General features: G+C 35.1%; 1 protein-coding gene across 4 annotated transcripts in view; it reads left to right on the forward strand.

Moving 5' to 3' along the window:
* The window catches only part of CDC42BPA (CDC42 binding protein kinase alpha), a 153062-nt gene that overhangs the window by 95425 nt on the left and 29785 nt on the right, over positions 1–27852 (forward strand). For 2 of the 4 annotated variants that reach the window (XM_083376314.1, XM_083376315.1), the window contains exons 18-24: positions 4145–4250; positions 5539–5687; positions 7200–7291; positions 10309–10385; positions 19574–19693; positions 23600–23680; positions 24954–25059. In XM_083376314.1, the coding sequence (XP_083232440.1) occupies positions 4145–4250; positions 5539–5687; positions 7200–7291; positions 10309–10385; positions 19574–19693; positions 23600–23680; positions 24954–25059 (731 nt within the window). Of the gene's footprint in view, positions 1–4144; positions 4251–5538; positions 5688–7199; positions 7292–10308; positions 10386–15884; positions 15924–19573; positions 19694–23599; positions 23681–24953; positions 25060–27852 lie in introns of all 4 variants that reach the window. The other 2 variants (XM_083376317.1, XM_083376316.1) reach the window with 2 other exon arrangements.

The following is a 27852-nucleotide window of genomic DNA, read 5'->3' on the forward strand; positions in this document are numbered from 1 at the left end:
TAGCATGAGAAATGAGTGCCTTATGCTATAGTTAGAATCAAATTAATGCAATTCTGTTATAAAATAATAGTGAAAAGCTATCATTATAAAGATGCACATTTTCCTCCAAATGTCAAAAATCATGTCATATATTTACATATATTTTTGAATGTATCTCTCTTTATAAATAATGAGATCAGCTACTGAAAAATGGTAGAAGCAATCCAGTGGTTATACTGAGCCAAGATTCCTGAATCGAAAGGGCTTCACATAAAACAATTATGTTATTTCACAATTTGATCACAATTTTAAAAAGTTGTGATTCCTTTACCAACAGTTATTAAATGTGTGCATATCTTGCATAAAGATGAGAGTTAATTGGCCATCATGCAATAATTCTGAACAATTGATTTAGTTACAATATGAACTAAAATCACAATTATGCATCTGACAAAGACTGTTTCAGAATCGAACTGAAGAATGAACAATGCATTTATGTATGGAAAATGTTTCTGTGATTAAGGATAAAGATGTACATATGTAAGATGATGCAGTTACATCTATTCAAGGGAATGTATTGATTATCTTGGCTGTGATTCTAGACATCCACTTCCAGAACTCCATTTGGAATTTTATTGATGATCAGATTCTGTATGAAATTACCATATTGCAAGTTAGGCTAATTCCAGTTCTAAATCATGCTGTCATGTTTATTTGGCGGTTGCAAGTCATCCTGGAATCGACCTACATTGAGGGTCACACACTGGATCTATTTTTTGTTTTGGGGTAATTGATGTGTAATTTGAGGGCATAAGACATTAACATCAGTCCCTGGCAAGATCTCTATCTGATTATTATGAATCTTGCATGCACTCCTTAGCTCCATAATAGGGGCACATCCACTACAGTGGTCTGCTGTAGCTACTTTATGGATTTCATTGGTTTCCAACAGGTGTTTGGAGAGTTTCCCAACAGGCTGCTTGGCAATTCTGTGGAGAAAGTAGTTAAGATTTAGAATACCAAATTAGCTGCTTGATACGATTGCCACCCAATGGCTTCTGACAGAATGCCAAACCAGGTTTGCTTCTTGGTTTACTAGACCAAGTTCAGGTGTATATTGTGGCAGTAAAAACCACATAGTAGCAATCCTTTTCTGCACTTACTGCACTTGCAGAATGCCTGCAGCAGGATTATGTTGACCCATTCCTTCTGTGATAAAATACTGCAGAGGCACAATATTCGTCTTCAGACTTTGTGCCACTTTCTCAGATACTTTAAAGATGAAAATGATCCCTTTTACACAAAATTAATACTGAATGGGCAAACCATAGGACTGGAAGGGACGTTGGAGGTCTTCTAGTCCAACCCTGTGCCCAAGGCATCAGACAAATAGTTTTCAATCTTTTCTTGAAAAACTTCAGCAATGGAGCAACCACAACTCTGGGAGGCAAGTTTCCATTGCTTAATAGTTCTTACTTCAGGAAATTTCTCCTTATTTCCAGGTTGGATTTCCCTCTGACAAGCCTGAGATGCTATGGTAAACAAATTGACACTCTCCTCTCTTGAAGGCAGAAGTGTTGGAAGACTGTCTCCACTCAGTTTTCTTTTTCTTAAGCTAAACATTCCTAGTTCCTTTAGCTGATCTTCATAGGATTTAGCCTCCAGATTTCTTATCATCTGTGTTGCTCTTCTCTGCAATCTTTCTAGGAACTCAGCATCTTTTTGTATTATATTGACAGAACTGGACTCAGTATTCCAAATATGGTCTTACCAGTGTGGTGTAGATCATCACTTCCTATGATCTTGATGCTTTTTTTTAAAAAAAAATTAATTTTTGTATTCTGTCTTTTTAACATGTATTGCCCTGTTCACCGCCCTGAGTCCTTCGGGAGAAGGGCGGTATACAAATAAAATTATAATAATAATAATAATATAATCCCTCTTTTGAATGCATTCCTTGCTGACTCAAGCAATGGTCTGCCAGGACACCTATATCCGTCTCATAGCTAGTACTGATGAGCCAAGTACTGCCTATCCTCTACCGGTGCATGTGGTTTTTCTTGCCTAAATGCAGGACCTTACTTTTTCACCATTGAACTGCATCTTGTTGGGCAGGGTGCAATGCTCAATTGACAGCAGTAAACTCTTGTGGGACCAGTTAGGATTCATTTAAACCTGCTTCTCAAAAAGTCCTCTGTTAAATGAATCTAGTCACTAGTAAATTGTTTCTGAGGGATATGTGTGACCAGAAATATGGGAGGTGGTAAACAGCTATTAAGGAGAGGGTGTTACTTCTAGCCTGGCAGAAGGCAGTTTTTCTCCCACTTAATAAGCCATTGTTCATCCCAATTGCCTTTTGATCAGCTGGTCTTTAACTTAGATCTCTCAACAGTATTCAATACTTTCAAGCATATTTTTAAATTTTGTTTACCAAATTTAGCTGCCCAGAGTCTCGTGATAGTGAGATAGGTGGCATATAAATTAAATGAATAAGTAAATTTATATAGCCACTCATTTATACATGGAAATCAAACTTAATCAAACCACACAAATCCAATTCAAAAGAAACCAGATCAAACTAGGCCCTAAAATTACACTATCAACTTCTTAAACAAAACCACAAAAGTCTGTAGGATTGGGAGCCATGGGCATTTTTTTGCCATGATTCCCTGTCTTCCTGATTAGTTTTGTTGAGGGAGAAGTCAAATTCTTAGGCACACCAGCGTGGTGTTCCTTAGAGGTTGGCCAAATTCTCTATCTTATTTTAATGTTTAAATCATTTATCTTTGTGTGAACTAGGGAGCAGCTTTTCTAAGATGTTTGTTTGCCATACAGTCCTGCCCTGAACTCAGGTTCTTTTATTTGACTGTTGCCTTTCAACAAGCTGCAGAAACTATAAAGCTGATGTTTTCCTTAGAAAAAGCAGCATGGGAAAAATATTCCTCTTATAATCAGATAAAATAAATAGAATGCTCTCATCTGATTAAAAATTAGTAACATTTATTTTATTTATTTATTTATTTTATTACATTTATATACTGCCCTTTCCCGAAGGACTCAGGGCGGTTTACAGGGTAATTAAAAACCAGATACAAAAGTTAAAAACAAGTTTAAAAAAAATTACATTTGTCCCTGTATAAATAAAACCCCAGTTAAAATAAGATTAATCCTCAGCCTAGGCCAGAGAGCTCGAAGAGCCAGGTCTTCAGGTCCCGGCGGAATGAACGGAGGTCGGGGGCAGTCCTCAGCTCCACTGGCAGCTGATTCCAAAGGGCAGGTGCCCCCACTGAGAAGGCCCTATCCCTGGGTGTCGTCCACCGGCAATCTCTTACCGGTGGCACCCTGAGAAGACCCTCCCTGTGGGAGCGCACTGGACGAAGGGAACTTGATGCCGGCAGCAGGTGTTCCCTCAGATATCCCGGACCCAAGCCATGTAGGGCTTTATAGGTCATTACTAGCACCTTGAATCTCACCCGGAGGGGAACCGGAAGCCAATGCAGCTCGCGGAGTAGAGGTGTTAAATGGGAGTATCGGGAGACCCCCATCACAACTCGTGCGGCCGCATTTTGCACCAGCTGAAGCCTCCGAGTGATCCTCAAGGGCAGCCCCATGTAGAGAGCGTTGCAGTAGTCTAAATGGGAAAAATGGAAAAATCTGGCTTCGCACTTTTAAAAAGCATTTCCTTTCGGTTCTGACTCATTCCTATTGATATAAGAACTGCACAGATCATTACACCCTTCAATTCCTGTTCATCAGAAGAAATCACGAAACGTTGAAGGGCAGTACAGTGGCTGATCCTAAAAAGCTAAATAGAGCTGGATCTAGCTATCACTTGTATGGGAGACTAAGAAATCCCAAGAGTGTAATCTAGATTGGACAATTGAAAAACCATCCTGGTAGAAGAGAATTTCAAACCGTATCGCTGGTATGTTGTGAACAGGCATTGATTTCTTGAGGAAACTGTTATTTTTCTATTCCCAAAGTAATTTCATAATAGTCACAGCTTGAGATTCAGCTAACGGAATAATTTCATAAACATGTTTAATTGTGTTAAAATTTCACTGCTGCTTTTCTCCACTTCTTTACTTTTACTTTCTAATTTAATTATGTCCAAATACAGCCCTTAGCTTTTCTAAAGTTTTTAATCTGTTCGTTGTTTGTTCAGGGTGAGTGATGAAAAAGATGCCCGAGGTTATCTTCAAGCCTTAGCTTCCAAAATGACTGAAGAACTAGAAGCGTTGAAGAGCTCCAGCTTGGGTGCAAGGGCAACAGTAAGCTTTGGATTTTCTACATGATACTGGTTCTAATAATTTTCCATGCCATCAAATAAATGCTTACTGCAAGCTGTATCAACTGTTGTACCAGTTTAGAACCAGTAGATTATATATCCAGGCACTTAACTTCTTATTCACTATGTAGTTTTCTAATTCAGAAACACCACTGAATACCGATATCATTATAATTTATGGCAAGGTATAGCATGAAAATATTTGTAAAGTATAGTTCAGTTTTTTCGTTAACATAGGAATTTCATGTGATTTCTCCCATTTTTTAAAAAATAACCACACCCATAGAAGAACTCTTATCTTGCTTATGCCACTATTTCTGCTGTTGTTGTTGCTATTAAAATTGTATCCCTATCCAAAGCTTTTATTTGTAAACTTCATAGGAACTGTACCTGGAAAACAGCATGGAAAAAAACCTATGTAAATTACCATTACAGTGCTGTTACGTTTCCTCCTCTGTTCTTTTATTTTTAATTCATGAAACTGTAATATGCCCTTAGCGCGCTCTGGATTTTTGTAAAAAAAAATCCACTAGAACAGGAGTAGGCAACCTCGGCTCTTTTATGACTCATGGACTTCAACTCCCAGAATTCCTGAGTCAGCATAGCTGACTCAGGAATTCTGGGAGTTGAAGTTCATGAGTCATAAAAGAGCCGAGGTTGCCTACCCCTGCACTAGAGAGTAATAATTAAATAAATAATTATTTTTAAAATTGTGTGAGAGGATGACAAAATAATATTTTTCTCAGAAAATGACATTTTTCCTCTCTGTAAATGTCTTTTAATGCTTAATGTAGTCTTTAGCAAAAAAGGTTTAATATTTACTCTTTATTTATTAAATTTACATGCTGCCCATCTCCCCAATAGGGAGACTATATAATAACCTATGTATTTTGCCAGTGAAACCGTACTTTTAAAAAAGTAGATTAAAAAAGGTAATGCTTTCACTGATTAAAGTGGCGTGGGAGATTGTTGGCTGATTCTTGCTTTCCCTTTACACCCTCCAAAAAGCTCAATGTTCCTCCAGAGTCACAAAGGAGAAACGGTCACAAAGCAAAGCAAACAAACTTCACCTTCTACCTCCCGTTCCTTCCACTGGATTTTGGTCCATTACATAAACAATAAGTATCATATCAAAAAAAGGGCAGCTCTGGATCCACCCCAATATCTAAAAAAGATATTACAATTTTTGTTTTAAATATTAAGTTTTAAATATTAAGGTATGATTGGGATACATTATTAGCTAATAATATTTAAAAACATTTTCTTTGTAGGACATGCCTTGGAAGATGCGTCGCTTTGCGAAACTAGATATGTCTGCAAGGTTAGAGCTACAGTCAGCCCTTGATGCAGAAATACGAGCCAAGCAAGCCATTCAGGAAGAGTTAAATAAAATTAAAGCTTGTAACATTGCAACAGAATGGTAAGATTTAGTGATTCCTTTTAAGACTTTAAGGCAGCTTGTAATATTTTCTGTTGAGAGTCATCCTGATTAATTCTACATTGTATTTGCTTTCAAAAACTGAACATAATAGTTTGATGGCCTGCCATAAAACTCTCAGTTTTCTGTGCATAATTTGCAGTTTATTTGATAATTGTTTCCTGAAAACAGTTGAAAGATTTTAACTGAAAATAAAATAGATGTCATCTTTTACAGCCTTAATAAGATTAACATACAATATTCCTATGACATTCCTATTAGAATACCTGATGAATTTTAAGAATTGCTTTCCAACTGTGGTATTTCAGACTCTTGTACTGAATTAGGAAATTCTTCATGCAAGATTCCCATTTAGAAGTAGTTACTATAAGATTATCTGTTCTTGGTTAGAAACAATATAAAATCTTTCTCCTTCCTTCCTTCCTTCCTTCCTTCCTTCCTTCCTTCCTTCCTTCCTTCCTTCCTTCCTTCCTTCCTTTTATTCATCCATTTATTTATTCATAATTTTAACAAGAAAATTATTATATGGACATCCAACACAGTGATTTCAGCGACTTACAAAAGTAGAACATCAAATGCAAAATCTAATGAACCCCTACCGTTTAAAACAAATGAAATATTAGTTGTATTAGAAAGCAGTTGTAATGATAAGAGTTCTATGTAGTTTCTATCATGCTAATAAATAAATAAATATTCTTTTATGTTAGAATGCTGTTTGATAATACTGCTTTTATGATGAAATATTTCTGTATACAACTTATAGTAAATCATTAGAAAATCATAGTTTAAAATCTTGATTCATTAGAATTATATTTATGTATGTTAAAAAATGTTAAAGTAAGTTCAAGAATATGTAAGCATCCAGTACAAACCGCAATTAGAAAAAAAGGAAAAACTTACTTCACAGTGTAGTAGTTCAAATCCCAGTCTTCTGAATATGTGTCCTGACAGAACAAAAATACATAAGGCACGTTTTGTCTTTTGGTCTTGTGTCCCGCACTGGCATTATAATGACTTTGATATCACTTGGCTTTTGCAAGGTTGCCAGCCATGTACTTTTTTATTAAGAAGATTCATAATTTACAAATATAGTTCTGGGGCCTCAAAGAAGTCCTTAGAACATAAAAGTGTGAGTTTTTGTATTTCATATAAAAGTGCAAAAGAAAAAAAGTTGCAAGGGTCAGTTGGTGAGTTAGAGAGTGGGCATCTGGGCAACTGGAGGTTTGCACCATGGCAATCTATCACAATCACAATTGATTAGTGATCATTTTAAACTAATCGTAAAATCATCTTGTTCCACTGGGTGCTTATAAAGCAAAATCGGGAGTGAAACAGAAGTCATTTTCTTTTTCAAGTATACTTATTGAAATCATTTTTTTTAATCCAGACTTCAGTGGGATTTTCCTAATTGAAGGACACTGCAAACAATTACATAACCCCATATCATCGTCCTTACTAACTGGGTGTCTCTCTTTTTGTTTTGTTTGTGTAAAGCAAATTACAGGAATCTGAAAAGAAGAACTCCGAGCTGTTATCAGAAATAGACAGACTGAAAAAAGAGGCAGAAGAACTTCAGTCAGAAAAGGGTACGGGAACTGACATCCAAATAAAGCTGGCTGGTGGTGGGTACATCTTATCAAATCAGAGTGTCCACTTACAGAGTGCTGACAGAATCTGGATTTTGAAGATTCTGACTCTTGAAGTGTCATCATGACCCTGGCATGATAAGATGTACCCACACAGCTGTTACAAAAATACAGAATTAAATTTATCTTATGTACTCTTGGCATACTTGAAATACATTTTTTTCAGATCGTGTTTTTGCTTGTGCATTTATAGTCACCATATACTCACTAGGAACATGAAGTACCTTGTGATTTTATTTTCTTAAGAGAAGATGACTCTTAATTTATTCTTCAGTTGTCAAGTACTACTCAGACACCAGGATCAAAAAGAACATATATAAAAAGTATAGTCTTTTGATCTTTTGATCATTGTAAGCAAGAATCCATGTGCTCAGTTAAGACTTATGAGTTCTCTGAAGTAAACCTTTTACAGGAAGTTATATATTGATAATTGGATTAATATAATTCAAAATGCTGGTTGATTTTACTATTTATTCTAAGGAAGAGAACACACACACACACACACACAAAACAAGTATTTTCTTCATCTGCTGTCTCTTGGGAAGGAACAGCTAAGAAAGCAACTATAGAAAAGTATCTTAGAATGTGAGAAGGCCTGGAAATGGACCACTAAATGTGATAGAACCTATATCTGTTTATAAAAACCATACATTTCAGTACGTGAATGGAAGCTAAGTGTACCTTAGTGCATCAGGGAAGAAGATGTGAAAGTATCATAATGTTATATTAGTACTGATAAGGCAAGGTGAAAGAGTAGATCTTAGAGCCAAATGCAAAGGATTGAGGATAGGATTCAGTTACTTCCTTTTTTGTGTTGTGTTATGAATATTACTGGACAAAAACAGATGTTGATGGTTTGTTGGCTTGTTGCAATACAGTTTACATATCCCTGTTTACAGTAGTAGTTTCTTCAGAGATCTATACGCTTGCATTCAAGCAGTCTTATATCAAAGGGTTTTAGTTCAGAGCCATATGCACTTGAATTTTAATCTTTCTTTTGTGTATCCTATTCGCTCCTTCGTTTTAATCCAAGCAGTGTTTCTTTGTCCTGAACCTGGCCTTCCAGAAGATGGGAGGCAGATAGGTAGAAATAGATTAGCATTAATTTCTGACTTCCAATAATTTAATAATAGTAAAATGCACGTAAAAACTCAAAAGAATTTTCTGACATTCATTCAGATTCAGGATTCCTTTCTTATTAAGTAGGTATCTTCTTTAGCCAGCTCTACGTACAATTTTAGGACAACCATAGAATTCCACATTTATAAGTCCGACGTGTAGGAAAGTCAATTCTGCAGCTCATATATTACAATAAACACCCCTTTTAACAGTATTTTCCATCTCTTATTTAAATGTGAAAAATCATCCATTTTGATGCCTAATTCCACCTTCTTATTGTTTTACCCTTGATTTGACTTATGGATCTTACATTTGTAATTAAAACCAGGAGACAACCTCCTCCCAAATCACATTAAACAATTGCCTGACTGCCCAAACCTTTTCAGTTTTATATTTCAGCATCACTCAAAGTATGCTTATTGTTCTTTGTGGTGATTTCATTTGGTTTATACCTACCAATCCTATAGGATGCTTATTCTACATAGAAATGTGAAATGTCAAGTTTGCCTTGAACCTTCTGTGTTGAATACTGGGTGTAAAGTTGCCAAATGTGAGCCACCAAAATTGGACTTGCTGCCATTAAGTAGTCATCCAGATTTGTGCAGCCGAGAATTGGTAACCATGAACTCATGTCGGTGACACCAGATGGTTTATGACGCTTAGATATCTCAATACTAATATGTATCTTGTTGGACACATTTATTGTATGCAAATACTTGACTGTTTTAGTTGTATCAACCAGAAAAAAAATCATATCAATATATGGTTGCCTAGAAGCATGGTTTCTAAAGTTTTCTCAGTGGGGCAGAATAAGTGTTTTGTGATTAAGTTCCTGTTGCTCCATGAAGGATCACATTAGTTTTAAACAAAAAATAATAATTCAGCAGTCTCTCTAAGTTCCTTTAATACAGTAGATAAAGTCTCCCAATTAGGGTTGACTCCTGATAGCTTTAGGGCAGGGGTAGGCAACCTCGGCTCTTTTATGAGTCATGAACTTCAACTCCCAGAATTCCTGAGTCAGCATGAAGTTGAAGTCCATGACTCATAAAAGAGCCGAGGTTGCCTACCCCTGTTTTAGGGAATACTGATGCTTTTTTCATGGTAACAGTGCAAAAGTAGTTTGCCGTTTCTTTTTTTCCAGAGATGTGTTTTAACTCTCAATCTAATCGATAGTTTAGAGATTCCCTGATAGTATGATCAGGCTAACAAGATCAGCTAGTTTATATTGATTAATAGCAGGATTTTTGCTGGAGTTTTAATAGAGACACTCATTATTTCAGCAGCAAGGAAGGTTTTTTAATCTCTTTCGTTTCTATTTTGAAAACTGGGTATGAGGGAACATACTAATGGCACCCAAACAGATTGGGGAACTGTAAAAACTGAAAGGAAAAATTGCCTTAGATCATATGTATTACTTATGTGTCACAGTAGGTAAAGTTGGTAAAGAGGGACTCTGGATGATGTACAATAAAATGAGTTGTGACATAAATTTATAAGTCCAGTTTCTCATGTTTAAATTGGGGAGATTATATGTAACAATAGCAAAGTTCAGCTGTTGGGAATACGAATTTTGTTTTAAATCCTGAAAGGACTATCCCAGCAAATGGTTCTCATGAAATTATCCTACTAGCTTAAAAGGTTAAAGAGATGGAAATATATGGCTTAACAAAACTGATTCTATAGGGACTTGAATCCAAATACTCCTAGAAAAAAAATTAGTAACATCTTTTGGGAACTATCTGATCTTAGCAGAAAGCAACAACTCAAGAACAGCAACAAGTAGATCAGTATGTGGATAATCATTTTCTGTTGATTAAAATCATGCTGTTGTTTTCTAGGTGTAAAGCATCAAGATTCACAGAATTCTTTCTTGGCATTTTTGAATGCACCTACGTCTGCTCTGGATCAGTTTGAAGTAAGTAATTTGGTTTATTTCTTTACATTTTGATGTTACAAAAGGATGAAATTTAATGGTTATTACTGCTTTGAAATCATAACTGCAGCTATTATGTTGCAAAACCCCCTGAATTATTTTGATTCATAAGGAATATTATTTTCTGACATAGCCATGCTAGTTGTAAAAAAGAAAATATTAAAAGTTTTTGTATGATGCTTTTAATGCAGATTTTCTATGTGTCAACCTAAGCTGTATTTCAAATATAAGACAGAAGAGCTTTCTTTTTTGCCATTTTTAAAGTCTTGAAACATAATCCTAAAATGAAATATCTGTAATATTTTTGGAACTAGAATTAGTCCTCAGCTAACAACCATTCTTTCAGTGAATGAGGCTGAACAAGTAGTATGATATGGACACTTGGCAACTGGCTCGCACTCATGACAGTTACAACGTTCCGTGGTAGCTGATCACCATTTGTGACCTTCTCTGCAGTTTCCCACAAGCAAAGTCAATAAGGAAGCTGACAGAGAAGGTCTTAAGTTGCTTGGATAAGTCTCCCACACCTGACAGTAGCCACCTAAAGCCTTGCATTGCTTGCACCAAACCACACCTTGTGCACCCTGGGGTGCTCTTTCGCACCTAGCAGCAACCGCCCATATTTAACTCTGGATACAGTTCCATTCGTGGATATAGTATAACAAAGTTATTAAATATTTCTGAAGTAGAGAAAAGAAAGAGTTATATATTATGGAACTAGAACAGAGATGGATTGTAGCCTTGAAGAGGGAGGAAGATGATAATGGTAGGAAGGTGAGGCCTAAGGAAAAGGCACTTAGAAGCAAGAATTCACTGAAGAAGCACGTTGACACTGATGTATTTCCAGTTAAACGTAGCTTATCTATCAATACATTTACTCCTTGGATATTGTTTGGATATTAAAACATGCTATCACAAAATCATGACAATAAATTTACATTCCCATTACAGGTAAGCCTCAATTTACAACTGGTCATTTGGGGATTATTCAGAGTTATGATGGTCTTCCAGCCGTCATAAAATGTCACAGCCCCCATAATTATATGACTGCATTTTGGGCACTTGGCATCCACCTTGACTTTGTCACCAGTTTCTGGCAAAAACTGCAGTGCACTTACTGACTACAGTGATTCACTTAATGACCACCACAAAAAATCTCAAAAATATGGGTCCAGTCGTATGACTGCCATGACTTACAACCAGATTTCCAATCCCAGTTGTGACTGTAAGTCGGGGACTACCTATAATGATTATTTTGTTACCTACTAATTGTATGGCCCCTGGCTCTGTTTTTAGTGTGAGTGAAAAAATATTCATTATTTGTGGGATATAATTAATTAACAAATCTATGCAGAAGTTATGCTAAACAAAATAATCTGTTAGTCATTTCCAGTTTTTCTTTATATGATTTCTCAATAGTATGGTGATACGGTTGTTTTCCCAAAACAGACATTTTCATCTATCTATTTCTGTTTCTTTACTGCTGTATGCATTAAAATAGGATTCCTTTTCTTCTTCATCATCTTCTTCATTGATTGATTTTATGGATGACGTAAGTCTTTCATCTCCAAATCCACAAATTATTCAGTAATAAAGCAGATTTGATTTGGCAAATTCAGATGGTGATGCAGTCATCTTAAACCATCAAGAGCATGAAATTCAGTAGAACAGTTTTATGCTCCTGATGTGTCCGTGCTGTATAGTTTTCAGTATGAGTTTTCATGGCATGGGCTAACAATTTTTACATATGTGTCTTTTCATTTGCTAGTTGAAGAAAATGAGATGCAAGACATGACTTGCTTCAAGGGACCACTCACACTCATTCTGGCCTGTTATTGATATTGCTTGGTTACAAGTATACCATTAAATTTGGCTTCTACAATTCTGTTTTTAGTTTAGCTTGGGATGAGTGTGAATGTGTGTTTCATTCACATGCATGTCATTTTCTTAATGACATTTTTTTTCCTGGTCAGTTTAAACTCATATACCAGTGACATTTTTTTTATCAGTTAAATGTGGAATTATTAGGTCAGTAGTATTGTAGATAAATACAAAATGTAGTGCTGTAGTGCTTCTGTTTACAGTAACATTTTTCAATATGACTTTAGTTTCAGATTTACCCTCACTGTTAAGACACTGGAGGATACTGTTCACCATTTTTGAGCTTGGATTAAAATGTCTGCATTGTGCAGAAAATATCACAGTAGTTTTATATTCAAAAAAATTAACAAATATGCTATCACATTCTCAAAACAAAGGTCATACAATTCAGGTTTTCAGGAGACTGTAGAATTGGTTAAGAAGACAAGTTTCTGATGGAATTGACTGAATAATGATTAGGTTCTTTCATCCATATTAATGCTTCTGAAAACCTTTAATTCTAAAATAGGTTGATTTCAGTAGCTGGAAAACAGTATGAACTCTTAAGAAGTAATAAATAGGTTTTAAGTTCTTTATATGAATAAATCAATGGCTTTGTGTAATATTAGTAAAGCTAGCCTTCAGTTTGAAGTGATAGCTTACCACAAAGAAGCAACTTCTATGTATTCCAGATTTAAAATAGCTTTTGTGCTGTATAAATAAGGTTTTAAAAATTTATGAGCACATCTGATGGCTTTGGGTTTTAATTATTGTTTTTAAGTCATTTATTTATTGTATTTGGGCACTATGGTTTAATCTGTTCTTAATTTTTGTATTTTGGTATTTTGGTATTTATTGCCCTGTTCACCGCCCTGAGTCCTTCGGGAGAAGGGTGGTATACAAATTAAATTAAATAAATAAATAAATAAAAATTTGTCAATGTATTTAGATTACAAAACTGACATCATAACTTGCAAGCTTCTTTTTTCAAATAGTTCAGTATCTTTAATTGAAAATAGCACTTTATTTATTCTGTTTATTCTTAGTCATGTAGTCATGTTTATAAACTGCTTTCATATAATATATCTAATGGTAATCTTTGTGAAGTATTTAGTCTGAAAGCTTGAAAGTGATCTGATGCCACTCAATGAATCACATTGCTGAATAGAAATTGAATTTGGGTCTCATTCCTACTTTAAACACTGCTTAGCCTGCTTATCAAAAGCAAAACAATACTGAACAAAAAAATAGGATACATTTTTATTTTTATCGGCTCTTTTATGACTCATGGACTTCAACTCCCAGAATTCCTGAGCCAGCTATGCTGGCTCAGGAATTCTGGGAGTTGAAGTCCATGAGTTATAAAAGTGCCGAGGTTGCCTACCCCTGGTCTATGGGAATATTAATTTTTTAAATTAAATGGCCAGATTTTCTTGGAGAAAATTGTTGCCTTTCCTTCCAAACCTTTGGTCCAGTAATTGGAAGAAGTTATGCACACCTAATACACCAGCCATCTTTCTTCCCTATTTAGGCAAGTAAAAGTGGAATAAAGAAGCAGAAAGGATTTAAGGCCTACAAAAGATCCTTATACTGCCTTGAAATTTTTACTTAGACTGTGGGCCTTGTGAAAGATAGTAACAGATTATTGTCTTAATATTGTCTTGTCTACAGCATTAGAAGTCCCAACATGCCTAACAAATTTGAATACTGATATCTAACTTATCTTCTGTTTTTAAAATAATTTCTTCTAATATTAGATAATATCTCCCTCATTTCCATAAGCTGAAAATAGTCTTGACATAATGAACTTTCTCAGTAGCTAAATTGAGACTAAGCAACTTGTTTCCCACACCTCAGTGTAGTTTATTATCTATGATTGTCCACAGAACAGAACTAAAGCTGACTAAATTTCCAAGTTTTACTGATCACTTGTACATTATTGATTTCTTAGCAAGTCAAAATACTTTGTGTTAAAAAGCTGTTATATGGCTTCAACCCTGCTCTAAAGGTTCTTTATTTGTTTACCACAGTCAGAGATGAATGGCTGTTTAGGGATTCCAGGTTTATTGAGGTTCATGGTTATATTGGCTATAAAACTATATTTCCCAGCACCCGAATTGGAAAGAACCTGATTCCTAATTTTGACAAACACCCAACACCTTTACAAAGTGACTTTTTCACACCCACCCACTCCGAAACTACAGTACTTCAGGCAAAGCAAAAGACATGTTATTAAGGGAGGGTGTCAAATCTTTATGTAAGGTTCAGAAACAAATGATACATACTGCACATTCAGTATATGTGATGCATTAGAAAGCAACAAATTAAACAATAAAATCCATTGATAAGATGTAAAAAAGGACTGTTCCCCTTAAATTGTGTCATTTCTCCTTCTTTCCCATCTGTTTTGTTTCTTCAATACTTGCAACACCTCAAGGACTTCAGAATACAGTCCTATTGTTTGACTGATGAAAGGGCTAGTTTTTTCCACATCAAAGGAAATGGCTTTAGCTTAAAGAACGTGGTTTTTTAAACTTCAAAAAGAGGCATGGATGCCATACTAAAATGCTAATACAGATAGTCCTCGACTTACAACCATTTATTTAGTGACTGAAGTTACAGTGGCACTGGAAAAAGTTGTTTACAAGCAGTCCTCATATTGACAACCATCACAGCATCTCTACAGTCAGATAATCAAAATTTGGACACTTAACAGCCATCACATTATCTCTACAATCAGATTTTGATCAGATGATCAAAATTTGGGCACTTGACAGCCAGCATGTCATTGTTGAGCATCCCAGAGTCAAATGATCACCATTTTGCAACCTGGCCAGCCAGTTTCTGACCAGCAAAGTTAATAGGGAAAGCCAGATTCACATAATGGCCATATGATTCATTTAATAATTACATGATTCACTTAATAAACATTCTGGTCCCAAATGTAATTGTAAGTTGAGGACTACCTGTATCACCTTTATTAAAAGGCTAATAAAAAAATATGTAACAGTTATGTTATATAAGTTCTGAAAAACCAGATAATAAATAAACATTGTTTCTTGCACTCATAATAAAACTTTTAAGATCTAATGGGACTCGAAATGCATTTTTGCATTTACTGTGTAACTTTTTTTTAAAAAAGTGTAAAGTAATGTTAGCAAAGATAAGAAATTATAACTGAGATTGTAGCAGACAAAAAATAAAAAAAACATTTTCCCCCATTACAGTCCTTTCCTTAAAGAAGCTGCCATTTTCTTTTGAGAACTCTCCATTGGCAGCAATGAATAGAGACATTCATCATGGAGTGCAGCAAGGAAAGTCTGTTGCAATGTCAATACAGTAATGATCAACCTGTATTCCTGATAATATTTGCATTTTAAAAAATGCATTTAATAAGAAATTGTTTAGTCTAAAATAGAATTTTGTTTAGACAAGTAACGTTTTAAAAATGATGTTTGACAGTAATTGTTTCTTGTGTTTTGATGTTTCTTCTGATTTATGTTATCATGATACACAAATCCCTGTCTTTACAATGAAAATTTTATCAATTTCTGTACAGAAATGTGGATTGAAAGAATGTGTCTTTCCCTTGTTAACAGTCTCCTCCTTTCTCTGTTAAAGCGCTCTCCCTCCTGTATTCCAGCCCACAAAGGCAGACGTGTAAGAGGATGTCTTGTGTGTTGGCTTTTAGTGTTTCATATCATGGACATGGCTTTGCCTTCGTTCAGTGTAGACCATTTTCCTTGATATTTTTATGGCTTGCATATTTATCTTGCTGCTTGTCTTGTGCTACTGCTTTTCTTATATTTTCCTTCTGTTTAATAATGTTTATTAAGTGCAAAGCTTTGAGAATGTTTGTGTGGTTTTATTCTGTTTTATGCTCTTGGCTTTTAGGATGTCACAAAAACAAAGCAAAATTAGTGTAAAATCCACCTATTTGTTAGGATAATGGGGAGCAATTTTTAAATAATATTTTTACAGATAATTTTTTACAAATCAGATAAATATGTTTCATACACAGTTACAATCCTATGCTTCAATCTTAAACATATTAGAGTACAGAGATTTAGCAAACCAGAATTCTGCCTCCCTAATCCATGTCATCATCAAATTATGAGCAGGATTATCAATTCGGTCAAGTTAGTTTGGTTGACATTAAAAAGAATACCAAAATCATGACAAGAACCTATTTGTTTAATGTGATTAGTATTATCCAGTCTGAGAACATTTTATAGTAGTTGGTTTGGCAATTTATGCTTAGTCTAAATGTCTCTCTCTCTCTCTCTCTCTCTCTCTCTCTCTCTCTCTCTCTCTCTCTCTCTCTCTCTCTCTCTCTCTCTCTCTCTCTCTCTGTCTCTCTGTCTCTCTCTCTCTCTGTCTCTCTCTCTCTCTCTCTCTCTCTTTCTTTCTCTCTCTCTCTCTCTCTCACACACACACACACAGAGAGAGAGAGAGAGAGAGAGAGAGAGAGAGACAGATAACAATCTGCAAATTATCTTCCAAGCATTCAGAGATGTGTCTCTCTGTAAATGCATGTATGTATTAGAGCTATGCAAAGTATTCTTGTTGCAAAGCATGATAATGCAAACAAAACACCCTCATAATATTAAAACAGCCACAAAAAGTATTTTAGAAGCCTTGCACAGCTGCCTTTAAGGCTGTCTTTGTTCTCTCTGCTTATCTATGCATGCACAACCACTTCACCTTGGTGGTGGTCCTGTTTGAAATACTGGCTGTGCTTGCATGCAGTTGACATTCCTTAAAGCAGTTGCACCAATCCCTCTAAAGGGCATGGTTGCTTTAATGTTTCAAAGAACGTTGCTTTGCTTAGCCCATAATGCTTTGTGATTCAACATGGCAAACATACCTAATGCTCCTGCCTCATATTTTTTCCCACCACAACAGTCTCTTTCAAATACATGCTACAAGTTAGTTGCACGCACAGTACACACAGATACAGTGTGTCCCATATTAAGCAGGCGCTTCCTATTCAATGTTCTCAGATTGAGTTATGCTCAATTATCTGTATCGTGGAAGGATGGATATATGTGTTTCAGACTAGATCTTGGGAACAGACCTTCCCAAAACCCACCTTCACCAGTGCTAAAGACAGCAGTTTGCAATTCACTTAAATTACAAACACAAACTTTGTATTCTAGTCATTTCTTTTTCCATTCTGGTTTTGGGTGTTTTTTCAGGAGGAAGAAATAAAAATAGTGAAAAGGGGGTGTTAAAAAAACTACCTCTGGGTGTGTCTCATAATATTTTATTTCCTACATTTCTTGTCTGATATAATACTCGGGACAGATGGAAAAGATTATTTCAATGCCTGTCTAATATTTGTTGGTCCCAAGTGAGTTTTTCAATAAGTAAAAGAAACAAAAGTTCCTGATGTTCAGTGAGATACAATTTTATATTTAATAATGGTGGAATCAAAGTATAGAAAAGAATTTCTGCTAATAATTGCTGCAGTATTTGAAATAGTTTACATGCAAGTAACAAAGAATTATATTGATGATCATGTAGCATTGATTATAGTCTCTGCAGATTGAAATGGTATAAACATTTTATAAATAAATATGTCAAATAATGCTACGTCTGTAATTTAAAAGAAGTGCTGAGCTGCATTCTGAATTTCAGTTACTGTTTACTTTATGTAAACACTTGCAGTAAATGAGAAATCAAGCATTATGTTAAAATAAAGGAACATAAATTGTTCATTCGCCTTATAAACCTATGGTTTATTCAAGTGGCACATACATACACATACAAATGTACACAAAGATTTACATGTACATATATATATAAGGAAGATTCTTAGGTACAGTATGTTTTATCTGCTTTTTTGTGTTTTCAGAACAAATCATGCTCTAAAATTTTTGTTAAACTTAAAAAGTCACCTGCTTTCTACAATATAATTTGTATGAATTCTATTCAGTACAAAATAAAATGCATAGAATCCAGGTACATAACTTCACTACTTTATATTGAAACATTTACTTTTTGACTGACAACCTTAAATAATGACACTGAACTAGAGAAAAAAGAGAGATGTTAGCTAGCTGGAAATCAATAATTTAACTAAACAGAGATCTTCCAAAAAGATTATTTTTTCTTAAAAGTTATTTTAATTAATCCAAAACTACAGTGCTTTGGCAATGTAGAAAAATAATAAAAATATGTCCTGTACACCATTCTGCATGTTTCTGTTAAAAGAAACAAAAGAAAATTTCTGTCTATGATTACCGGTACTTTTCATACTGATAAAAAATAAATTTGAAAACAGAGATTGAGATATCACTGTAATCTTTAGAATGTTATTCTTTATTGGAACAAACCTGATCAATGTTATTTTGTATTGATAAGTGTGGGCTAAGATCATTTTTTTAAATTATATTAAAATGATTTATTTACTAATTAATAAGTTTCATGATACTGTCATGTATTATGACTACTTATTAATAACCTAATATGCTTTATCATGAGTTTTTTGAAATAGTTTATAAACATGAGATTACAATTAACATAAAAAAGAAGCTTCTAAAACATTATTTCCAGAATATAAAAGAATCAAAATCTGTGGAGTCCTTGGTCCTCTCAAGCTTGGTTGCTTGCTTGCAGATGTTTCATTATTCCTCAATGAATTAATATTTATCAAGCTTAATTCTTATAATTGCTATATAAAAAATACCAGAGGCCTACAAGTGTAGCCATAGCTTTAATTTTATGTAAATTGATTTCATTATAAGTATAACTTTAGAAATAAATCTAAAGGTAGATTTAAGGGTAGATTGCATTAAGCTTTACATCAATGCAGTTTTAGAGGAATTATAATTATGCTGATATTGATATCACAGGTATTCAGATTTTCCAAACTATAGGTACCACCTTAAGTTGACCAAATATTTATATATAATAAAAGGTTGGATAAACTAATAATGATTACTTCCTTTAAAAAAAAGTAATTTGTCTGCATTTTTGTGTCACAGCAAGTGGAGGCATCTGCTCAACATAATATTTGGATGGTAGATCACCAGGAAATCTCAAGTTTGTAGAGTAGATTGCAATGTGTGGAAAACTCTTGAAAAAGGGAATGGTAAATGATTCTGTATTGTTTCCCACAATCGCTGTAAGTCAGGAGCCAAACTTTATTAAAGGAGATTCTACATTTATGTTATTTGCATTTCTATATTTTTGAAAACTGGTATTTATTGAATGTGGCTTCTTAATATTCTTCCCCTTTTTTTCTTTTCCTTTCATTTTCCATTTCTTTTCTTTTGCTTTTTTCTTTCCCTTGGTTGTTTCTCTAGATTGATTCTGTTGAAAATTTTACCTTATCTAATACACCTTCGCGGGATGAAGATATCAAGTATCATCTTCATTCAAGATCTAGGTCCCCTTCCACAGCTAGTGACATTGAACCAATCGAGGTACTCTCTTAGAACATTTGTTTAAGAATTGTCCGTCCCATACCTCAGTGTCAAAGCAACTGTGCAAGTATACTGTGAAGTAAACTCAATTGAATTCAATGGGAATTATATCAACAAATAAAGGTTATATATTCATAGTATGGTGACCATAACATCTTTTCCTGGTGATTTAACTCATCAGGATATTATTATTATTTATTTGTTATGGCCATACAGTCCAGCAGACTCTGGGTGACTTACAAAAAAAAAAGAAAATTTCCCCAAACAGTTAAAAACATAAATACATACTGCCTGGACTAAATAATAATAATAATAATAATAACAAGAAGCCCATTAAGCTCAGGTCTGGGACCAGAACCCAGATCTTAAGAGTTTTCCAGAATGTCAGAAGAGAGCTTGCCATTTCTATCACTTTTAGTACATGAGTTACAATATTTTGTCCAGTCACTGCTCTAGAGCAAAGAAAACTTAAAAGCCATGTTTTACTTTATAATTCTTTTCTCATCAGCATATGGAGAACAAGCTGTGGCCATTATGGAGACAGCAGAGAGAACTTGCCCACTCTCACCTGTTTCTGCCTGTTTCGCGCACTCCTTCACGTAGCTAGAAAAGTTAAAATTATAATGCCCAGAGATTATTAATTTTCCTGTAGTTTTTCTAGGATTTCATTATGATCATGGAAATCAAAAAGGGCATTCAGGTAAGTAGTTCAGATAACATGTGGAAAGTTAGTTGACTACGGGAGTTAACCTGACGATGAATTGATTTGGACATTTAACTAGATTTAGCTATTCACATGACATCCTATTCCCCCAATGAGCCAATTAAGCATACTGGTAAATAGGCCTAAAGTCTCACTGTCTTTACATAGCATACCTGTTAAAGGATTATTCCCATGATTTTACAAGTTTTTCAATTCAGTCAAGCAACACAAACATGCTGTGTTTTTGGAAGATTTATTTCTGTTTCATATGGAAAACAGATGGCCAAAGATAGGAATAACAATGTTTTGCTATTTGCTTTGCATCTGAATACCTATATTAATGGAATTCATTGGCTCCTGAAAACATTTCTATGTCTGAGCACTAGTTCATATGAGAGAATTAGTTTACATACATAGGACTCAAACATGTTATATGTATGTGTACAGACAAACTCAAATTCAGCGACATATTTTAAATAGTACTGTACGAACAGAAAAATGAAATATAAAATAAATATATGTACACATGTAAATTATCCCTTGGAGCAAGATAAAACACATTCACATACACATAGATTCTAACTTCTTGTAGTTATATTGTCCATTATAGAAAGCAAATTGCCCATACAGAAAGCAAATACAGGGACAAAATAACAGTCATTGATACAATACATTGCTGCTATTACTTTCTTTCAGATATCACTTGCATCTAGAGTGAAACAGTATTTCTTTTATTATTCTTCAGCAAGCTGCTGATTCCATTATTTCTTTGCCAAGGAACTTAGCTTTGTAATGTTCCTTGTGCAATTCCTTTCGGGATTCGGGGGTCATCTGTGTTGTAATAGAAGCCTTTCGGTCAGGCTCTATCAAGCCAAGTTTTTAAATATATGCTAATGCAGGGGTTCTCAACCCCCAGTCTGTGGACCAGCACTGGGCCGCGGCATGCCAGAAACTAGGCCAACCAAACAAGCAAAGCCCCATCAGCAGGATGCAGGCAGTACATGAAACCACGCCCCCTCTGATCTGCAGAAAAAACTCTCTCCACGGAACCGGTCCCTGGTGCTCAAAAGGTTGGGGACCTCTGTGCTTATGTCTTCACTGTGGAGCAAAGTTTTTTTTTGTGAAACTGACTAAGGTTTCAAAAATAGTTTGTGATATAGCATAGACTATAAAATATATATCTGCAATTCCGAGAAAACAGCTTATTTTGTTAGCCTGCTAGAAGCACTATGTAGTCATCTCCTGATAGAAGATTGTTTGGTTACTTTTTGGATGGAAGCATTGATCTTCAGAATATTCTTGGACTTTTCACGGAAACCCTAATTTCATATTTCACATGTCACTTTAAATACTCTTTCTTTCTTGCCTGTTTTGATGTTCAAATGTCATCTGAGTATTCAAAACTGGAATACTTTTTGTATCTTTATACTGCAATTATATGCATGATTGCTTTTACTTTAATATAAATCCTTGTTTTTAAATTATTGTTTTACAATTGACAGGGTTTGCAGTTTTAAGCTATTTAGCTATTCTATGCTATAGTTCCTGAGGTTCTTTTCCATTTATAGACATCTCCCATTTGTAAACCAGCCATACTATATAGCTGGTTTCTTTCCTATTTATTTATTTTAGAAAATATTTTAAAAGAATAGAAGCAAAAAGCAAAAAAGTAAGAAAAATTAAAAAAACAAAAGGAAATAAATTTACATGCAAGAATAAAAATGTCAAAGTAATCTAGATTAGTCTTCAGAATATTATTTGCCAAGTCAATATTTAATATTTAAAAACAATATCCAGTGTAATCTGAATCATAAATTAAAAAATCATTCTGATTTATGTTTTTACATAAGTTAGCCTGGTAATCACATGCTGTCACAATTTTCTGTAAAATAGAAGAGTAGTTATAAAATAATGTAACTTTTCATCATGGCACATTAACATTGACCTTGACCTTGTTAACAGATAACTCAAGCATATTTATTTTATATGTACTATATTATATTACATTTTAATATAATAATTACTTAAAACTTACACATTTTTTCCTCATGATAGACAAAGCAGTTTATAACAACGATAGTGCTTCAGAAAAGTTTATGTTCCTTTGACAATATTTTTATTTAATAAAATAAAAAAGAAGTGTTACCATTGTATTACTGGCACATGCTACTGACCTATATCATTTTATTAAACTCCTTGGCTGCACTTACAAAAATATTTATCACACAGATCCGTCATATAAAAGCCTTTAGTTAATAACTGCCTGAACGTCTTAGATGGTAGATGTATGATCCAGTATTGGTACAGAGGTAATCAGCCAAACATCTGCTTCATGAAAACAGTTAACTGTGTGTGTGTTAGATAATTAACAAAATTGCAAATGTTGGAAAAGTGCTTCACAGTGAATATTGCTACAAATGAAACATCTCTCCTCGAGAAATAAAGCAGCTGTATGGTTGGAATGGTCAGCATGATTGCCTGAAAAGCTTTTTTGGGGTCTCCGCATGCATGTTGCATGGACAACTGCATTGCTTTGCTGGCAGCCCCAGGGCAAGTGCTGTTTGATTAACAAAACATTTTTATTACATACACATCTAAAAGAATAATCCTCAGAGTCGCTATGTAAATTTTATGCTATTTTTCTCCCCATAGAGAGGTTGTAGTGGTGGTTAAGGTGCTGGCCTATAAACCAGGAGACTGTGGGTTTTAATCCTGCCTTAGGCATGAAAAACCATTGGGTAACTTTCAGCCGGTCACTCGCTCTCAGCCCAACTCACCTCACAGGGTAGTTATTGTGGGGAAAGTAGGAGGAGGAAGGAGTTTTTGTATGTTCTTCACATACAAAGTTGTATATTGAAAAGAAAATATATGAATAATATAATAATAATTGTTACCGATAGTTATATATGTATGTGTCTATGAGTATTTGAAGCTTTTCCAGTAAACCAATCTCTTAAAATACATTTACTTTGATGCAGTCAGTTTAGTTATGTTAAAGGCTGTAAAGCATTTAAATATTTTGCAAGTGAGGAAAATCTCAACATGTTACCCAAAGTAAATGCTTTTTTAAACAATATTATATGCATATTTCAAATTCTTGTGTACTTTTTGCACCAGTTTGCTTATATCAACACCATTTAACAGTGGGGGGTGTGAGCCGATTAATATTAATATAAATTAATGTTTACCATATATGTGTTCAGGTTTCAGATCATCCACTGCGTCCAGTTCAGACACCGTCCATGAGATCACCATATAGTGGTTCAGGACTCTCTGTGCCAAAGGTACTGAATCATATATTCCAATTAGAAGCTATGCTAAAATCTTAGGCTATTCTTATACAGGTCGTCATTCACGTATGACCACAGTTGAGCTTGGAATATTGGTCATAAATCATTGCCGTCATAAGTTGAGTCCACATGACTGGACTTGATGTTTCAACCATTTTTACAACAGTCATTAAGTAAGTCAGCACAGTAATTAATAAATCATATATCATTAAGCATATCATGTGGTTGTAATTCCAAATCCAGCTTATCCAATGGATATTTTTGTCAGAAAATAGCAGAAACTATTGTAAAATATGATCATGTGACCACAGCCATTTGCCAAGCACTCAAAATATGACCATGTGACCTTGGGGGCAATGTGATAGTCATAACTTTGAGGACATAACTTTTCCCGAGTCAGTCATAATTTTGAACTTTTGTTAAGCAATCAGTAGTCAAGGATTACCTGTGTCTACTTTGTTGATCCTCTATCATTTACTTATGAATAAGGATGCTGTTAGTATCAGTAAGAAGTAAACCCACTTTGGAAGAAACAATTCTACATGTTCTGAGTGTTCAAATATTTAAAAAGCAAGAGAGGTCACGTCCAACTTAGACAGCATTTATTTCCTTATACCAAATTTGAAAAAACTCGCTGTGTGCTGGACTAAATGTTATGAAAGGAAACAGATTATATATTTCTTTAGTCACGTGTACATGATTTCTACTTCATTACAGAAATGTAATAACTTATTCTCTGTTTAAGAAGCATTACAAGGATGCAAAATACGTTACTGATCATCAAATGGTCTTGAAAGCTAAAGGAGAAAACCCACATTTGTTTCTGCATAGTTTAATAATAAATAATCTACCAATGAGTTTTGTGGTGCATTAGATATTAGCCTACTTTGCTGTGAAAAAAAGAAATATAAAACACAAGGTAACTGTTTTACCTGTTCCTTTTTTGGACAGTGGTCCACTGATTTTGAACATTTGTTTAATTCCTTAGACAGTATCTATCAAACACGTAAGATGTAAAACTATTATAAAATTACATACCTAACTTAATAGTATCCTATGGGGTGATGATTCTGTTCTCTGAATGGAACTGATTATGATTAAACAAGTGTAAGAAATAGGAATGGCTTGAAAATTATAAAACTGAAAAATAAACTCTGATTTTATTAGTGCAACAAAATTAAACTATTTATATAATATGTGCCAATTTAAAAATGATTTTTATTATCAAAGTGCTGTCACCTAATCAGTACTTCTATTTGTTTTACAGCCTAAGGCCCATCAGTTTGTAGTAAAATCCTTTAATACCCCTACCAAATGTAATCAGTGCACATCATTGATGGTTGGGTTAATAAGACAGGGCTGTACCTGTGAAGGTAAGGTCTGGCATCTGTTTGTTTTTACCAAGAAGTCTATTTATTATATGATAGTAATTACATGTTAATGCCATTTTTTAACTGTGTTACACACTTGTGGCAAAAAAGTGAAGAACAGCTAGCTATTTTAATTACCTTTTAAAGATTCAGGGACAAATTTCCTTAGCTTAGTATAATACAATGTAGTTGAATATGTCATAATACTGTTTTAGATTGGTGATTGCAATAGGTGATACTGAGACAACCAGTGATCTGTAACACCACATTGAATGGTCCTTGGTTCCAGTAATGAAATATTTTTTAAAAGTGTAGAGAAAAATCTGAACATCTGTTTTGTTGGCTTCAGCATTGAGAGGGTTTTACGGTTGCTGAACCTTGTCTAAAACGAGGCCTTTCAGTAAACGAGCAGCTGGGTCAGCAGAGAGAAATTAAGTGAAAACAGAGAAACTTTCCCTTTGTAGCCTCTCACTTGTACTCAAACCATTAGAAGCTTGAAGAACATGATTATATGTATGAAGATGCATATGTTAATAGGACAGAAATGTTTATCACCCGGATTTGGACTCCCTAGAAATTTCATATGTTGCTGTACTGCAACATAGGTGAGAGGGTAGGCTATTCATTTTATCAAACTGAACAAAATATTTTTATAATGAACTTTTCTTTATGGGTGTTCATTTTAGCTCAAGAGAGTAGAGCTGATAAGAATGATGTGGAAGGATATATATGAAACAACATCTAATTCTTTTAAAAAGTAATTTTTGAACAAAAATTCAATATCTCAGATAGAATAGAATAACAGAGTTGGAAGGGACCTTGGAGGTCTTCTAGTCCAACCTCCTGCTCAGGCAGGAAACCCTATACTAGGCATGCCAAACTGCCAGCCCGTGCCGAAACCGTGCCCACCCCATTGCCGGCAATGGGGAACAAGTCGCAATACATCGTGCTACATCATGTGACGTCGCAAGTTTGACATTCCTGCCCTATACCATTTCAGACACATGGTTGTCCAATCTCTTCTTAAAAACTTCCAGTGTTGGAGCTTTCACAACTTCTGGAGGCAAGTTGTTCCACGTCAGGAAATTTCTTCTTAGTTCTAGGTTGCTTTTCTCCTTGATTAGTTTCCATCCATTGCTTCTTGTCCTACCCTCAGGTGCTTTGGAGAATAGCCTGACTCCCTCATTTGGGCAAACCTTGAGATATTGGAACACTGCTATCATGTCACACCTAGTCCTTCTCATTAAACTAGACATACCCAATTAATCAGACAATAGTTTTATATTAATTTCTTATCCAAATTCTTAATCTGCACTTTATAAATTAGCAATTTAAATGTTGCAAAAGTATAAAACTTCATCAGAACATATATATTTGGAACTTCTGTGAAATAGCTCATTTCAGTTGTATATAACTATGGTTTTAATAGTCCAGAAGGTATTAGTGCAGTGAATGTGAATGTATTCATCAGGAAATAGTACTCCACTACATGTTTATCTATAGCAAATCTCCCTTCTCTGAGTTAACATATAGTAGGCACATACCGTAGTTTCAGGCGTATAAGACTACTTTTTAACCCATGAAAATCTTCTCAAAAGTCAGGGGTCGTCTTATACGCCGGGTGCTGAAAATTTAGGGACAGGGCCGGCTGGAAAACCTGGAGTGGATCTCCCATTTAGTCTGCGCAGAGAAAGCGGGACCAATTGGAGAAGAAGCTGCAGTCTGTGATTTTTTACAGGCTGGGGTCTGGGCGTCTTTTCTTCTAAAGTTGAAGAGCAGCTGTAGTCTATCCCAACTTGAAAGGCAGGTGGGGAAGGCAGCAGCCAGAGCAGCGGCTTAGCTCTAAGGACACATTTGACTCAGGAACTGGGCGGGCTGGCTGGAAAACCTGGAGCGGATCTCCCATTTGGTCTTTTTTTTTTAAAATCCCATTTATATCCTGCCCTTCTCCGAAGATTCAGGGTGGCTTACAATTTAAAGCACAAATCAATGTGCTTAGCAATAGCCTTCATTCTGTGTATATGCCTGTTTATTAGGGCTTTCACACACACACCCAAGCAGCATTATTACAAAGTCAGCTTATTGCCCCCAACAATCTGGGTCCTCATTTTACCTACCTTGGAAGGATGGAAAGCTGAGTCAACCTTGAGCCTGGTGGGATGTGAACCTGCACTAATTGCAGGCAGCTGGTTTTACTTAAGGCTCTGCGCAGGGAAAGCTTTAGAGTGAATTAGGAAAAGTGAAAAAGTGAATTAGGAAAATAGGGAACGGTTGCTGGAATTGGGTATGTGTAGCTTAACGAAGAGAAGGGTGAGGGGTGACATGATAGCAGTGGTCCAATATCTCAGGGGCTGCCACAAAGCAGAGGGAGCCAAGCTATTCTCCAAAGCACCTGAAAGCAGGACAAGAAGCAATGGATGGAAACTAGTCAAGGAGAGAAGCAACCTAGAACTAAGGAGAAACTTCCTGACAGTTAGAACAACTAACCAGTGAAACAACCTGCCTCCAGAAGCTGTGAATTTATTTATTTATTTATTTGTTTGTTTGTTTTTATATACCGCCCTTCTCCCGAGGGACTCGGGGCGGTGTACAGAGTAAGGTTGGTATACAGATTGAACAATAGTGAAAAACAATAGTAAAAACAACTGAGACCCCAAGAGCTATCAGGCCAGGCCGGACTGCTGGAACAAGTAAGTTTTTAAATCGCGCCGAAAGGTGAGGAGGTCGGGGGCCATCCGGATTTCGGTAGGCAAGCAGTTCCAGAGGGCTGGCGTATCCACTGAGAATGCCCTCCCC

Source organism: Vipera ursinii (assembly GCF_947247035.1).
Source record: "Vipera ursinii genome assembly, chromosome: 1".
Classification (NCBI taxonomy): Eukaryota; Metazoa; Chordata; class Lepidosauria; order Squamata; family Viperidae; genus Vipera; species Vipera ursinii.